The 15,575-nt window shown below is 45.7% G+C and overlaps 1 protein-coding gene across 1 annotated transcript in view; it reads left to right on the top strand.

Moving 5' to 3' along the window:
- The first annotated feature begins 207 nt into the window (after positions 1-207).
- zbtb46 (zinc finger and BTB domain containing 46) overlaps positions 208-15,575 on the top strand; it is a 36,158-nt gene continuing 20,790 nt past the window's right edge. Inside the window, exon 1 of the mRNA XM_030770010.1 lies at positions 208-1,168. Coding sequence (XP_030625870.1) covers positions 208-1,168 — 961 coding nt within the window. The remainder of the gene's footprint in view (positions 1,169-15,575) is intronic.

The raw sequence follows: 15,575 nt of genomic DNA, 5'->3' as shown, positions 1-15,575 counted from the left end.
GCACAACGGGACCCTCAGTCTGCTCTACCAGGTCTGGATGTAGAAAGACTAAAGTAGAATAAGTGAAAAGATTCTGTGGGCAAAACTGAAGTGTCAGTCAAATAAGTTTTATTTCAAGTATTTTTATAACTGATCATCATGTGTGTGTGTGTATTTTCTTCTTTTTCTGTAGACTCTCTTCAGGAGAAGCATCCACCGTATAGTCCAATGAATAACAGGAAGGAAGACATGGAGATCACATCCCACTATCGGCAGCTCCTGCGCGAGTTGAACGAGCAGCGGCAGCATGGCATACTGTGCGATGTCTGCGTCATCGTGGAGGGAAAGATCTTCAAGGCTCACAAGAACGTGCTGCTGGGAAGCAGCCGTTACTTCAAGACGCTCTACTGCCAGGTGAAAAAAGGCACAGAGCAACAGGCCACCATCACCCACCTGGACATCGTCACTGCCCAAGGCTTCAAGACCATCCTGGACTTCATGTACTCCGCTCACCTGGCCCTCACCAGCAAGAACGTCATCGAGGTCATGTCGGCCGCCAGCTACCTGCAGATGACGGACATCGTGCAGGCGTGCCACGGTTTCATCAAGGCGGCGCTGGACATCAGCATCCGCTCTGAGCTTGCTGACGAGCTGGCCGACATTGAAATGGGGGCCATGGCCGCCACAGCCGGGGGCGGAGGGGGCGGAGCCTCGGAAGCCCTGGCATCCATGATCTCGGGCCGCAGCTCCTCCCCGTGGTTGACCCGTCGCACCAGCCCCGCCAACTCGTCCGGCGACTCCGCCATCGCCAGCTGCCACGAGGGCGGCAGCAATTACGGCAAAGAGGACCACGAACCCAAGAGTCACGAGAGCCAGGAGGACATGTGCTCGCAGGCTCTGTGGCCTGCGGACTACCGCTCCGTCCACGTCAAGGAGGAGCAGGTCTCCCCTTCCAACCTGCAGGATGGGACTGTGAGCGGGAGAGGTCAGCAGGGCACCCCTGGGGAGCAGGGCAGCGGAGGGGAGGGGGGGTGGCAGCCTTCAGGCTCTGGCCGCAGGAAGAACCGTAAGAACAAGGACACGGTCAGGCACATCACCCAGCAGGTGGAGGGGGACAGTCGGGCAGGCTCCCCCATGCCCTCCATGCTCCCCGCGTCCAGCTGGAGCTACAACAACCAGGACATTACAGGTAGGACCGTAATCAAATATTAAAAAATTCGGTGGGTCGTGGGGTTGGGGGCGTGGTGGTCAGGGAGGTGGTCAGAGATGAGGTTGCAGTACGGTTTTCATATCAAGATGTTTCCATCATACAGGAGTCAAAATCATGTCAATGCTGCATGTGTAGAGTCGCCTTGTTAAACAGAGTGGCATACATTGGGTAAAGAAACACAGAAAGTGCTTATGTGTAAAGTGAATTGAGAATTGAGTGTTATTTGTAGACGTTTTACGTTGTTTTTTAGGCCAAGGCTTCAGATTGTGTTGCTCTGGATTTGTTCCCTCCCTCTCACTATATACAAACACAGAAACATAATGCAGATGGTTGAGTGAAAACTTTGTGTAGTCACTGAAATTCATTTTGTCATAATTTGTCCCATTCCAGACTGTTGATGCCTGCACCCAAGACGTTTAGCAGGGGTCACACAAAATCAAATTGCTATTACATAAAATTAGCATCTGTTTTTTTTGTTTGTTTTTTTTTATCAAGTTTTGTGATTTGTTTTTCGTGTTCATCAACAAAAATGCTAACATAAAACATGATGCAATTCAAATCACCCTTAAGGGAATAGTTTATTTGAACAAAAAAAAACCCTAATAACTCTATACTGAAATGATATTAAGACCAAACTGAGCTATACACAGTAATGTCGTCTGAAAGTCGGCGCCAGTTGGGCAAATTCAGCACTTCATTTATAATGCAAAAGTCCCCCCCAAAAAACAAACAAATAAACAAACAAATAAACAAACAAAACGGAGACTTAAACCAGTCTAATCAAACAAAAAAAAGCTCTAGGAAAAAAGTCATTGTCAGAAAACAGGAACGTACTGGTGGAACATAGAAAGGTACCTGTCGCAGCGGCTGCATCCTGCCTAGAGCGCTGATAGGTATGTAGATCATTAAAAGTGAGGCAACATTAATCTCGTGTGTATTTGGGAGAGCAGGCTGCAAAATGGGCACACACACACACACACACACACACTTTAAGAAAACAGGATAATTGAATTGACCTCTGTAGGATGAGGATTAGAGAGGTGTTCCTGTTTAACGTGTCTAGAGACTCCGCCCAGCGGCGCCCCTGGGGAGCGTCTGCTAAAGTTTGGAGATGGGCCGGATGGAGGTGGAGGGAGGGAAGAGATCCGCATCAGCTTAACAGAAGTGTACCTGCTTAAGTCTCTGTATGCCCCCACCTCAGGAACGGTCTGTCCTGTTACCTCAAGCATTAAGAGTAATAACCACACAGACAAACCCAGCCCCAAAGAACAAACAATGAGTCTGATCTGTGTACACACACACACACACACACATGCATAAACACACACGGAGTGATGATGGCTCACACTCAATATAAAATTTGGCCTGATGCCATACAGGAACTTATAAACATTACCAGCCCCTTTATAGCACACACACACACACACACACACACACACACACACACACACGCACGTATACAGACAGAAAGAGAGAGAGAGAGAGAGAAATGCACAATTTTAATTGTGCGATCACACACAGAAATTTCACACTTTTAATAACGCAGACATAGGCACATCATCTATTGTGTATAAGCAACTGATTGCTTAAACTGTTGGTGACTCAGATCATGATAACAGAAAATGATAGAATGTCCTGAGTGAAATGAAAACTTCTCTGCATGGGGCAGGGTTTTTTTGGGTTTTTTTTTATAGAGGTTGACATTTTACCTTTTATCTCATCATTACTGAGAGTAGTGCATCCCTATCAAGATAATGGACAAGTCCACATTTTGACTGCTGATTATCTTATTTACTTATGTACTTTTGGACTTTTTTGTAATGGCTGAATCAGTGGCAATACTCTGAAAATTTTTGGGAGAGTGGGAAAACACTGCAAATTTTTTGTTTCTCTATTAATGTTTAATAAATTTATAGTACTATGTCTATTACTTTATATGTTCATTACTTTATATTACTACAATAGTAAATATGTCAAACCTACACAATATGATAATAATCCCATGACATAAATATAAATATAATGAAATGATATATAATGATCTCAACAAGTTGTAATGGATGAAGTGTGATTCGCTCCTGCTTTAGCTTCAAATAGCATCCAATAGCTTTGTAAATGTGTTACTCACACATATATTTCCGTATTATGTGAATTAAAGATGAAAAAGACCTGTTTTTTCAGGTGTTTACATTTAAACTTGCTTTGAATCACATAAAGCATTAAGCTTTAAAGCATGAGACATTGATTTAACTCCATTTACATGCATTACTGAACTTTTGGAACAGCCAAGGACCATTCAGAGGTCCAGACATCGGACTCTTGAAAACTGTAATACCTTTTGAAGGAGTTTGCCCAGATTCAGTTAAAGGGCACAGGAAGTGTCCTATTGCAGGTTTCATGGTCTTATGGCTCGTTTTGGCCAAAAAAAAAAAAAATAGCACTTGCTAGTTTCACCTGTTAGGCTTTTAGGATCACGATATCACAAACCTCCAGTCCATTAAGTCTTAGAGTCAGAATCTATGGTTTTTCTGCTGAGACCTTTTTCTTTATGTTTTGGACTGTTATCTACCTCAGATGGATGTGGGTTGTTGTGTGTGTGTGTGTGTGTGTGTGTGTGTGTGTGTGTGTGTGGACACAGGGCCGTCCGGTCTATTTGCCAGAGAAGAAGATTGGGATTACCTGGACTAATGAAGGAGCCAAATTAGTTGCACTTATGTTTAGGATACAATGCGTCTGCAGGCAACGTCTGGATGCATCCAAGCAAGCTCAAGGGCCATGCCTGTCTATCTGTGTGCCTACCTGCTTGCCTGCCTGCCTGTCTATCTGTCTATCTTCCTTGCTGTCTCTCTCTCCCTGTGTCTCTCAGGACAGAATCCACTTCCACTAAGAGCTTAGCCTAATAGCTTCATTCCTCATTGATACTGTGTGTCCATATGTTGGAGAGCCTTTGCGGAGAGTGACCTTCTCACAATGGACCTTACAGGTTAAATTAATCCACAATGAAATAAGATAATAGGTTCGGCCTGATTTGCATAGTGCTTTACAAAGACTTATGTGGCATTGTGTTTTCAACCACGGCTCCTTTGAGTGGATTGGGTATTTTTCCCAATGCCTCTTAGCGCATTAATTTACCTAAGATTTATCAAGTTACAAAACCCTCGTCAAAGTCTCTGAGCTTTTGAATGGCACAGACCCTCTGTATATAGGATCTCGGTCAGTCTGAGCTGTGAAGTGCAATGACTGTGCTGCTTCTCTATAGAGTATCTGTAAATGATATCTACATCTACCGCATGTCTAGCGTTGCTAGTGAAGTCACACAAACAAACAAACAAACAAACAAAAAAGAGATTTGCACGTTTTCCAGAGGGGTTGCTGGGTGTGATGCTTCCAGTGACTACATGCCAAGACACACAGAGCTGATCTTGGTATTAACGTCTGCTAGACTGTATATTTCAAATCTGCAGTTGTCTTGCAAACATCTGTTAGTAAACTAATGTTATACTGGAAGGGTATAGTGGGAAATGTAGCATGTAATCATCCACAAAGTCAGTTTTTTTTTAATCTAGGCAAGTTGATATGCCTAGTATTTCCCTCAAGCGTATTTGCCCTAATGTGTTTGTCCGAATGTGCCAGTGCTCGTTAGTGAATTTATGCTGTTGTTAATTTTATGAATAATACAAATGCTGTCTCATCTACTTGTGTCTTTATAGAGACCGCATGCAATTATCCATTATTGTAACAATTCACATATTGAATCCTCCTTGTTCCACATGCGATGCCTCTCCCATGAGTTTGCACATGTTCTCTCATCACACTGACTCCTGTAAAATCACTCTCCTCACCTTTTAGTGTGCGTGTGTGTGTGTGTGTTAAGTGTTTGAGTCACTTCTGATGAACTCAGACCTACAGAGAAGCCAAGCCCCGTGTCAGGCAACCGTCCATTCTCTCATTTAACTCACAGAAACACTGAGCTGACTCATAGATTCATAGATTTCACCATTGTCCATTCCTTCACATATACATATATAAATATCTGTATTTATAGATGGATTTTCATTAAGATATAGGTCAGATCTGGTGAGGGTGTATTAGCACAGTGTATCGGGGCTTTTTGACGTGGTTTGGAGAAACACACAATGACCTTTCTGTCTCACCAAAGGGGATTTTAGCACTGATCAGGAGACGTATGGCTTAACTCTCATTAGTTTAGAAGCTCTTATCTTTCCCCCCTACACTCCCTTACACCCAGCTTTAATAACATAATACAGTTTCATTTGTGTTATTTGTGGTGATCTGTGAAGAGACGTTCCCTTACTCTCTTTACTGCGTGGTGTTTTGCTCTCTCTAAATTCCGTTATGCTTTACCACAGTGTTAGTAGGTTTTGTGGGTTTGTCTGTTGGTAAGGACTGTGTACACGACCGGTTTTACCTTGGAAAGTGCACGCGTGTGTGTGTGTGTCTGTGTGTATGCCTGTGTGTGTGTGTGTGTGTTTGTTCGTGTGTGTGTGTGTGTGTGTGTGTATTTATTCATGTCTGATTCCATGGGCTTTTAAAGCCACAGTTGCCCTAGATAAATACCCTGGGGCTTAAAAAATTTGACCCCCTCCCAAACCATGCGCACTCTCACACACACCTTTCTTATGAAGGTGTTGACGTAGTGTGTTATCATCACCAGCTACATATTTTTTACAACCTTGATAGTCCCTGCATTAATAAAAAATGTCCCGACTATGAAAACTGGAAATAGTCAAGGGTTATTTGGGGTATTTTCCACTCTCTAATCGCCTCTCAGCTGCTTTACCAGGTTATGTGGATTTATCTGTTATCTGTGGTAAGGTGTACCCATCCGGTTTTAACCTGGGCAAGATTTTATTCAGTGTGTGTGTGCATGTGTGTGTGTGTGTGTGAGTGCATGTGTGTGAGTGTGTGTGTGTGAGTGTTGTGATTGTGTGTGTGTTGTTGCTCTTAGGGCTTTGAAAGCCAGAGTTACCTTAGATAAACACCCTAGGGCTTAAAGAATTTGACACCCCCCCCATCCCAGATTACACACAGACACACACACATTCACACACCTGTTTTATGAAGGTGGTTGCATGGTGCTGAGATCTTTGTCTGGTTCATGCTATGAGTGAGCAATGTCTAAATATTTACTAAGGCAGCTGTCGTGTTCTGGCTCGAGTTTCAGCAAAAATTCCTCCCTATCAAAGTTTTATTTCTAACGAAGAATATCTGACTGTGTGTTTTGGGAATAATTTGTTTGAATTGCTGTATCCTAGCATAACTATTGATTCTCTTATCAAAGTTTTGCCTCATCCTGGTTCACTGCCAAGTTATTTTCTCTCTATCGGTAGAGGGCTTGTCTTTTGATCAATTCACTGTCTTCCCTTTAAGCTGAAATGAAACACAAGTGTACACGCTATCACCTGCTTTCAGCTCTGTGTGTGTCAGCCCTAGATCACTTAGCACGATATTTCTAGCTGTTTCATAACGCAAGTGAAGTCACGGCAGGACGTTTCCTGTCCTTCGAAACTGTGGCGTATTCAAAGTTTTACTCACTCTCGCCCAGCAATAATAATCTTCTCCACCAACCACATCTAAACACCACCATCTTCGTCTCTATCACCGTCACCTGCGTATTGTAGAGCATTTTCTCCTCAGCCTTTTCTGCAACACTCTCTCTCTCATTCTCTGCTTCTCTCTTTCTCTCTAGTCCCTGTAGTGTAAAGGTGATTGCTTAAAATAATGAGACTGGCCCCCTTCAACCCCATCCTCTCAGGATTCTCCCCATAGTATTTACACCTCATTAAACTTGAAATAGGTTTAATATTTAAAATACCATGAACGTATCTCAACCCCGCTCAACCCATTGCACCTTCTGCTTTTTTTTCCCCCTACGCTTTCTCCCAGTTTAATAATCTACTTTAAGATTTGCCTCCTAATGCACTCCCTCTCTATTGGAACCAAAATAGATTTCATATTTCAAGAAGTTGGACTTAAAAGTTTAACACCCCCCCCCCCCTCGCGGATCAGCACTTTAAAGAATTCCGAATTCTGTTTAATTTCTTTCTTTCTTTCTTTCTTTCTTTCTTTCTTTCTTTCTTTCTTTCTGTCTTTCTGTCTTTCTTTCCTCATCTGACTCTGTTGATTCTCTGTTGACTAAGAGGGAGATTTTGGAGTCATCGTCCCACCATAGTGACCTTTGGAGTCCCCTCACCCGTCGTGCCCTGTTGCCTTTTTGTTTTGCCCCATTAGTGGGGCTGAATGCTTGTTTGTTCTGAGGAAGCACGTCATGTTGTTCTGTCAGACAGAGTTCTTCAGTGTTCCGCCTTCTTTTTCTCTCTTTTTTTCCCTGGCTTTTTCTTCTTCTCTCTCTCTCTCTCTCTCTCTCTCTCTCTCGCCCTCTCTCTCCCCCTCATCACTCTCTCACTCACTGTCACTCTCTTCTCATTCTGTCTGCCATAGATCAGATGATAAAAATGGGCAACAGACCTCTATATCAGTTTGACACAATCAGAAGGATGTGTTTTATTTTTAGTGATTAAAATGAGTCTGACTCCACCGGAGCGTCTTCACAAGACCGCTGTCTTTAGTACTCCTCCATTCTAGACTTTTCTCTCGCTCCAAGCCCTTCCCTTTTTCGACCGCCCCTTCGCTTATTCTCTTTGTCCCTCTGAGGAAAGATCTTTTCTCTTTTTTTTTATTGCTTGGTGGTCCTTTGCTTCTCACCTCCTACGTGTTTCATTGTGTCAGTCCCCTGATGCTGGCCCCAAATGTCCTACACACTGGGGCTTCCCCCCACTCACACTTCCTCAGCACAGGCCTGAAACAAATATGACTTTCATATGCTCATCAACCACAGATAAAGAAAGAACTGCTTTCATTTACCTGTCTCATGCTCCCGGGCATCTCTCCCCTTCAAAAAAAAGCTTGACACCTGCTCTATTTTTAGGGGGACTTGGCTCATGGAGTAACAAGTGCTTCTGGACAGGAAGCCCCCCTCCCCCCCCAGGCCACCAGCTCTCTGACGTTTCATTATGTCATTTTCCGAAACGTCAGCACCCCCCTACCTTTGAACAGCCTGCCTGTGGAACCTGGCAGAGATGAAGAAAGGGTGGAGGTGGATGTGGCTGAGGAGGAGAGAACTGCTGAAAGGATGAGGAGAGAGGGGAAGTTGTGTTAAAGATTAGACATCCAAACTCCACCCTGCACCTGTGTATGTGTGTATTTGTATGTATGTGTGTGTGTGTGTGTGTGTGTGTGTGTGTTTGCATGTCTGTGTGTGTGTTTGTGTGTGTCTCTTGGTGCCTGCCTGCACCAGCCAAGCGCTACCTGGATCGATGGCTTGGTATTGTCCCCAAAGGCTTTGGAAAAGGATATCCTGTTGGCAGTGCTGGTCGTCTGGGTTGAACATTCACATATATGAGCGAATGAATGCACTCAGGGAAGACATTGTGCTCCACTCACCAGGAAAAGACTTGCGTAAACGCCCTTCGATTACAAAGCACAGCAACACCCTAACAGATACAAACTCCTAACTTTTTCCCCTCTTTCATCACGTCTCGATTTCATTTCTACTTAAGAAGGGCTGAATGATATGGATTATGAATAGTATTACTGAAATGACTCATTAGAAATGTACTGAGAGGGGGAAAAAAAAGAAAGAAAAGATGAGCCACTTAGTTTTGGTGGGATGTTCTAATGGACCTTAATCATGTTAATTGTGACGGGGAAACGAGGAGGGGCTCTTTAACACAGTCTGTCAGAGGAGTTCGAGTCAGACTGAGGGCAATGGGTAGTGGAGGAGGTGGTAAGGGTGTGTGTGTGTGTGAGTGCGTGTATGTGGGGGGGGGGGGGGGGGGGTGAGCTGAAGCCAGCCCCTTGGTTGCTGGAAAGTTCTGATTCACAGCACTTGCGCTACCATCTCACAAGTTGCTGTGGTAATCAGTGTGAAATTGATCAGAATGCTTAACGCTGGCCCTTGAGTAAGGGCTGGGGAGCAGAGGAGAAGAGAAGAGAAGAGAGGAGAGATGGAGGACTGGGGAGGGAGCTGTGTCAGGCAGATTAGGGCTAATTTGTGACACGATTGCTCATAGCTTTCTCACTACTGGAAATGGTTTGGCAGAACAACCACCACTCCGCGGTTGTAGCTGTGTTCCAATTGTGTACCTCTCTGTGTGTGTGAGTGTGTGTGTGTGTGTGTGTGTGTGTGTGGGTGTGTGGGTGTGTGTGTGGGTGTGTGTATGGGTGAGTGTGAGTGTGAGTGGGTGGGTTCAAACCCCACATAGCCATGCACTGCTATTTCCTCTTAATGCAGAAACTCTCTGGGTGGGGAAAGAAGGGTTGGTTGGGGGAGGGGGGGTGGGCAAGAGCCCCACCAAACCAACAGTTCCCCATTCAGACCCGAGTAACGCCCTGCTGTTGTTTTCTTTTTTTTCTTTAAAGGGGGAACTACTGTTCTGTTTTGTTCAGTGGCTTTTTCTTCCTGTTCTGTTTTAATGGGGGGGTTTCTGTTCTTCATGGACAATCCCCCCTTTCCATGGTTTGACTGGTCTGAGTGTGGAAATGAAGGTGGAGGAAGAGGAGAAAAGGGATGGAGGGAGGAAGAGGCAGGCTATTTGGACAAATGGACGTCCCTGGACAGGATGCGGAGGTCTGTTGCCCTCTGGGTGTGTTGGGTTCACCCTGTCACACAGTGATGGTGTGGGAGGGTAAAATCTCCCTTCCTCTAACACACACACACACACACACACACACACCCCTCCTCATTCCTCAACCCCACACCCATCACCTCCTCCAGCTCTTCTCCCTTCTTCACAAGAATCCTCCTCCCCTGCCTGCCTGTTCCCCTCGCCCTTGTCCAGGCTAAAAATGGCGTTGTGGAGGAGACCTCTGGCGAAGGAGGGAAAGAAAACAGGCAGCAGGAATGTTCCTCCTGTGGGGAGAGAAAGACTTTTAGGGGTGATATCTGTATTTGAGCTGTAACAGTGGTCTTACAGTTCACATGTGTTGGTGTGTGTGTGTGTGTGTGTGTATGTGTAGTGAGTGTGTGTTTGTGGTGTGTGTGTGTGTGTGTGTGTGTGTAGTGGGTGTGTCTTGACAGTTAAGTAAGAGAATGTCCTTTGCTCTAACATGTCCCCTCACTGATTACCAATTCACAGTGTCACTCCTGCTTTAGTTCAACTTTTAAACTTCAGCATTTGTGTACTGATGTGTGTTCTGTTCCTTTGTATGTTTCGCCATGTGAATATGCATGTGTGCGCGACAGACAGAGAGAGAGAGAGAGAGAAGAGAGAGAGGGAGGAAGAGGTCTCTCTATCTGTGTGCCTAGTTTCATACTCTTAGAGACATTCAGACAGATTTGTGTAAAAGGTAGAAAGAATTGAATTGACATGCTTTGAAAATACACAGCACACTCACGCACACAAACACACACACACACACACACAGACCCCTAAATCTTAGACACATACAAAAACAACAGAAGGGCTATGTGGTTTTCATTGTGAATAGTCTTGAACTGAAATATATTTTCTTGGCTGGTTTGGAAAAAAAGGCCCCGTCAGGAGGGGTGGACAAGCACAACCTCCTTTTTTCGGAGAAAATGACAGGAAGCTGGCAGGCCAGTGCCATGTTCCCCCCTTCCCCCCTTCAGAGGTATTGTATGGTGGTGTAAAAAAGAGAGAGAGAGAGACAGAGAGAAGGAGAAAGAGAGAGAAGGAGAGAAAGAGGAGACTGTTGCCACCCTCCCTCTCCCATGAGTGGCTGACCCTGGAAAGTTCTCGAAGGTCTGGACCTATCCCCAGATCTAAACAATCGGGCCTTCGTGGTCAGAGCTGCTCCTCACCGGCGCTGTGCCAAGAGCCTGAAGACAGGGTGTGCAGAGCCCAGAGAAAGCTTAACATGGTGGGGCAATGCGAAAAGAGAGGTACTCATCCACTCCCTGCCTGCCTGAACACAGGGCTCCAGGATACTACATCGGACAGAATAGCCACTCATGTTACTTCTTCACCTGCAACACCAGGGACAAAATCACCAGGGAAGACAAAGCACAGAGAGAGAGAGAGAGAGAGAGGGAGAAAGAGAGAGAGAGAGAGAGAGAGAGAGAGAGAGAAAGGGAAAGGTAAAGAGGAAAGAGGAAAGAAGAAATGAGGGAGAGAGGGGAAATGAAGAGGCGTGTTTGTGTGTCCTGTGGGATTGCTGGTTGGTTTAGTCATGCTGAGGGTTCTCTAGCTCTCATTCTCTCTCTCTCTCTCTCTCTCTCCTCTCTCTTTCTCTTTCTTCCTTTCCAGAGGCTCTTCTGTTGTGTTGGTTTGAGTGTTTGGCCCTTTTCACAATTCACCAGACCTCAGAGGCATCCAGTCTCAAGGTCTGTCTCAGTGTTTTTTACTTGTCTGTCCTCCCTGTTTCTTTCTCTCTCCCCTTCTCTCTCTCTCTCTCTCTCTCTCTCTGCTTTACTGTGTCCTTGTATATTCACTGCTGGAGGAAGAAGAGGAGGAGGGAGGGTTGAGAGAGGAGGAAGAGTAGGTAAAGAGAGATATGAGCAGAGAGAAGGGGGGGGTCAGAGAGATAATAGCTGAGGACACCCCAGCCCCTCTCTGATAAGTGGCTCCAGAGTCTGTGGGGGTAAAGGATTCCTGTCTGGACCACCAACCCGACACAAACACACACACGCGCGCGCACACACACACAACCCCAACAACACACTCAGATCCGCCCGCTCCACATTCCTGTGTCCGGCTGAGGAAGCTACTCCACCGCCTTTCTCTTCTCCCAAAATTATCCCTCTTTCTTAAAGCCACGATGGACTTCCCATCCTCTTCCCCTCCTCCTCCTCTTCAAATCTATTTATCTCTCTTTATTTCTCCATCCCTCTCTCATTTCCCCTCCCCCTTATTACGGAGATCTTTATTTCTCCATTCTCCATTTCTTCACCATGTGATCAAGCAATGTAGAGCACTTCATTCCCCTCGTTTCAGTCTCCTTCTCTCTCTCTCTCCCTCCCTTTTGTCTCTCACTCAACTCCTTCTTCATCTCCCTCTCCCTCTCTCTCGCTATCCCTCCTCATATCTGTCTATTGCCTTCATCTCTCATTCTCTCTCTCTCTCTCTGTCTCTCTGAGGATGTGTCCGGCTGTTTGGGCGGTGTAGAGGAGGTTAAGAGGGAGATGTGTTGGTCTGTGATGACCCGTCACTGAGAGATGGTGGGGGATGGGGGGGGGGGGTGTTTAATCTGGAATTGAGTGAGGGTTGGCACTGCTTGCCAGTGGGTCTAACTCTTGTTTTCCCCCCAGCACAGAGGGATGTGGAAGTGACACATCAGTAGGCTTAAATAAGAGCTTGCTCATGATGGTGACAGGAGCTGGCCGCTCGCTCGCAGCGGGGGGGTGGGGGGGGGGGGTGACTGGCGAGGGGGAAGCAGGCTCTTTCATTTGCAAAGGTTCTGCTGATTTGATCGTACGCAATTAATTTCAACAGCCAGGCTTTCCTCTGGCAAGAGGGTATAAAGAAGTTTGAGAGAGAGAGAGAGAGAGAGAGGGAGAGAGAGAAAAAGAGAGTGCCTTACATTTTAAGGTCACTTAAAGTCAAGCACATTAACCTCCATGTAAAGTTTTAGCCTTCGTCCATCCATCTCTCCTCTACTTTTCTGTCTGTTGTTATTAGGGCCAGGGAAACAGCCTTCTGACAGTCTCTCTAACAGCATGTTATGGTGAGTCTACAGCTTCACCTGATCCACACTGCCATCCAATCCTGTTGCCATGACGCTGAACTGACCATTTGAGTTTACAAGCTGTCTCTCTCTACTCACAGTCTGTGCAGTCTATATGTTTTCTATACTTTCACATCTTTACCTTTGGACCGACATTTGAAGAGTGATTCTCATACCATGTCCAGGACACTGAGAAAACCGCAGGAACAGCAAGGGGAAAGGCATGTGAAGAAATGTCGTGTCTTAAAAGATCATTGTGGTGTAGTAATTCTTCATTTGGTCATTCTCTCAGAGACGTGACGTATGACGTGTTTGAAAAGAGCTTGTCTCAGTGTTAGTCTTAACACATGTAGATATATAAACAACACAGCCAAATCCCCCCGAACAGAGTAATATGAGGCTCCATAGGTAATCAGCATTTCTTCTCCACCAGGTCTTTGCCAAAAGCCTTCTTATCTCCCAGTGGGGTCAACACAGATCCCAGATGGTTTCTCTCTCTCTCTCTCTCTCTCTCTCTCTCTCTCTCTCTCTCTCTCTCTCTCTTTCTCTCACTCTCTCTCTCTCTCTGAGCTGGATCTCCTAGGCTCTGGTGTGTATATGTATAAAACTAAAACCTGTGTAGCTCTCCCATGTTGGGTTCTCTCTCTTTCTCTCTCGCTCTTTCACTCTCTCCCTCTCTCTCTCAATCTCTATCTCTCTCTCCTCCTCCTCCTCCTCTGCTGTGTGTCCTCCTCAGACTCTCCATTGTTCGAGAGAGAAGTTGCCAAGGATACAGGAATATAGGCGACCCGATGCGCTACATGATGACTCAGAAATACAGTACACACGGCGTGGAATGGCACATTCACACACTCCTTCACTTTCTCTCTCGCTCTATCATTTACCTCTCACGCCTGTCTCGTCAATCACCTCTCTCGCCCCCTTTAGAAACTCATTCGTTCAGTAACACTCATTCACTCGCTCTGTCTTCCTCTTTCTTTTTCTCTCTCTCTCACACACACACACACACACACATGGAATCATACATGCCCATGTACACACACGCACACACACTTGTTCTTTTCTACAAAGGTATCAATCAATTGGTTGTCCATCTGTGGTTCTTTTACAATCTCTTTGTAAGGTTACTCTCCCTATCCCATTATAACTATCAACTGTACTTAGGAATCAATGCTGCATGTCAGATATTTGAGAGGTGGTGACTGTGTGTGTGTGTGTGTGTGTGTGTGTTTGGACATCTGTGTGGACAACTAAAAAGGGCCAGGCAGTTTGCATGCTCTTTAAAGCCTGATTTCTGGCCTCCTCTGTGGATTTGGAGCCGGTCGCACCCTCCCCTGAGCCTGCTTTTAGCACAAAGCCCTGCGTGTTTGCTTCCTTTCCCCACCCTGCATTCCATTTACCCCCCCAAGCCTCTCCTTTCTCCCTCTCTCCCACTCTATCTCTTTCTCTCACTCCCTCCCTCCCTTTCTTTCTTTATTTCTCTCTAGCTGTCTCACTCACACACACCCTCTCTCTCTCTCTCTCTCTCTCTCTCTCTGTCTCCCCCCTCCCACTGTTTCTCAGTCCTGCTCTGCTAAGCTGCATTAACTCCCCAGATTACCTTGAGCCCTGCAATCCTCCAAACCTACTGCCCCCCCCCCAGCCCTCGCCCACACTCCACCCCCCCTCTCCCTGTCATTACCAGCACCTTCTCTCGCTCTCTCTTCTTCTTTCCTCTCCTCCTCCTCCTCTCCTCTCCTCTCCTCTCTCCATGCCCTCCCTCGTCTCTAGCCTTCAGGGTCTGTTTGATTTATTCTCGCCCCACCTCCCCTCCCTATCTCTCTCTGTGGAGGTTGTGGCCCGGCTAGTCCCTAAAAACAACAGGGAGAGGGAAAAAGAGAGAGAGAGAGAGAGAAATAACAACCTCTTTTTCTTTCCATCCTCCCTCCTTTCTTCACCCAGCATTTTTTTCATTCCCCTCTCCCACACTGCTTTTAAATTGCCTCCGAATTCTTTAGCTTTTTTAGTGCTTTACTCCCCCTTTTCCTTGGAAATTACTTTTTACCCTTTCAAACTTTGCTCTGCTGAGGAAGCAAGTTTGACCTTCCCTCCCTCGTTCGTTCATTCTCTCTCTCTCTCTCTCTCTCTCTCTCTCTCACTTCCCTCACAGACGTTCACGAATGCCCCGAACACACATGCGTGCACACACACACACACACACACACACACACACAGAGCATAACTTTTTCTTACTCTCACCTGTTTTATCATTTGTCATGTGAAGACAGAAAATCTTAGTACCTGCCCTGTTTTAATCATTTTATCATTGAAAAGCATGTGTGATACATTAGTACGCTAGGTTGGTAAAGTAGCTGTCAAGTTTGTATGTGTGCCTCTGTTTCTTTTCCTCAGAAGACTGTGACTCATTGCTGTTGATGGTATAGTTGCAGTAATCATCTCATTCAAAGCCTACAAATGTTACAGGAAGTCCCACCCTCAGGAGAAGTGTAGTCTTCTTCTTAATATGTTTGAAAACCCATGCCTTTACTTCCTGCTTCTCTCTTCTACAGCACATGTATCTGTGTGTGTATATGTATATTTGCTTGCATGCACGTATGTGTTTGTGTGTGTGTGTGTGTGTGTGTGCGTGCGTGCGTGCGGGTGTGTATGTGTGTCTCTGCGTGTGTGTCTGTAAACCTGA

The sequence above is a fragment of the Chanos chanos genome, chromosome 3, assembly GCF_902362185.1.
Source record: "Chanos chanos chromosome 3, fChaCha1.1, whole genome shotgun sequence".
NCBI lineage: Eukaryota > Metazoa > Chordata > Actinopteri > Gonorynchiformes > Chanidae > Chanos > Chanos chanos.
Note: the sequence above shows the minus strand (reverse complement) of the source record. Positions and strands in the feature narration are given on the sequence as shown.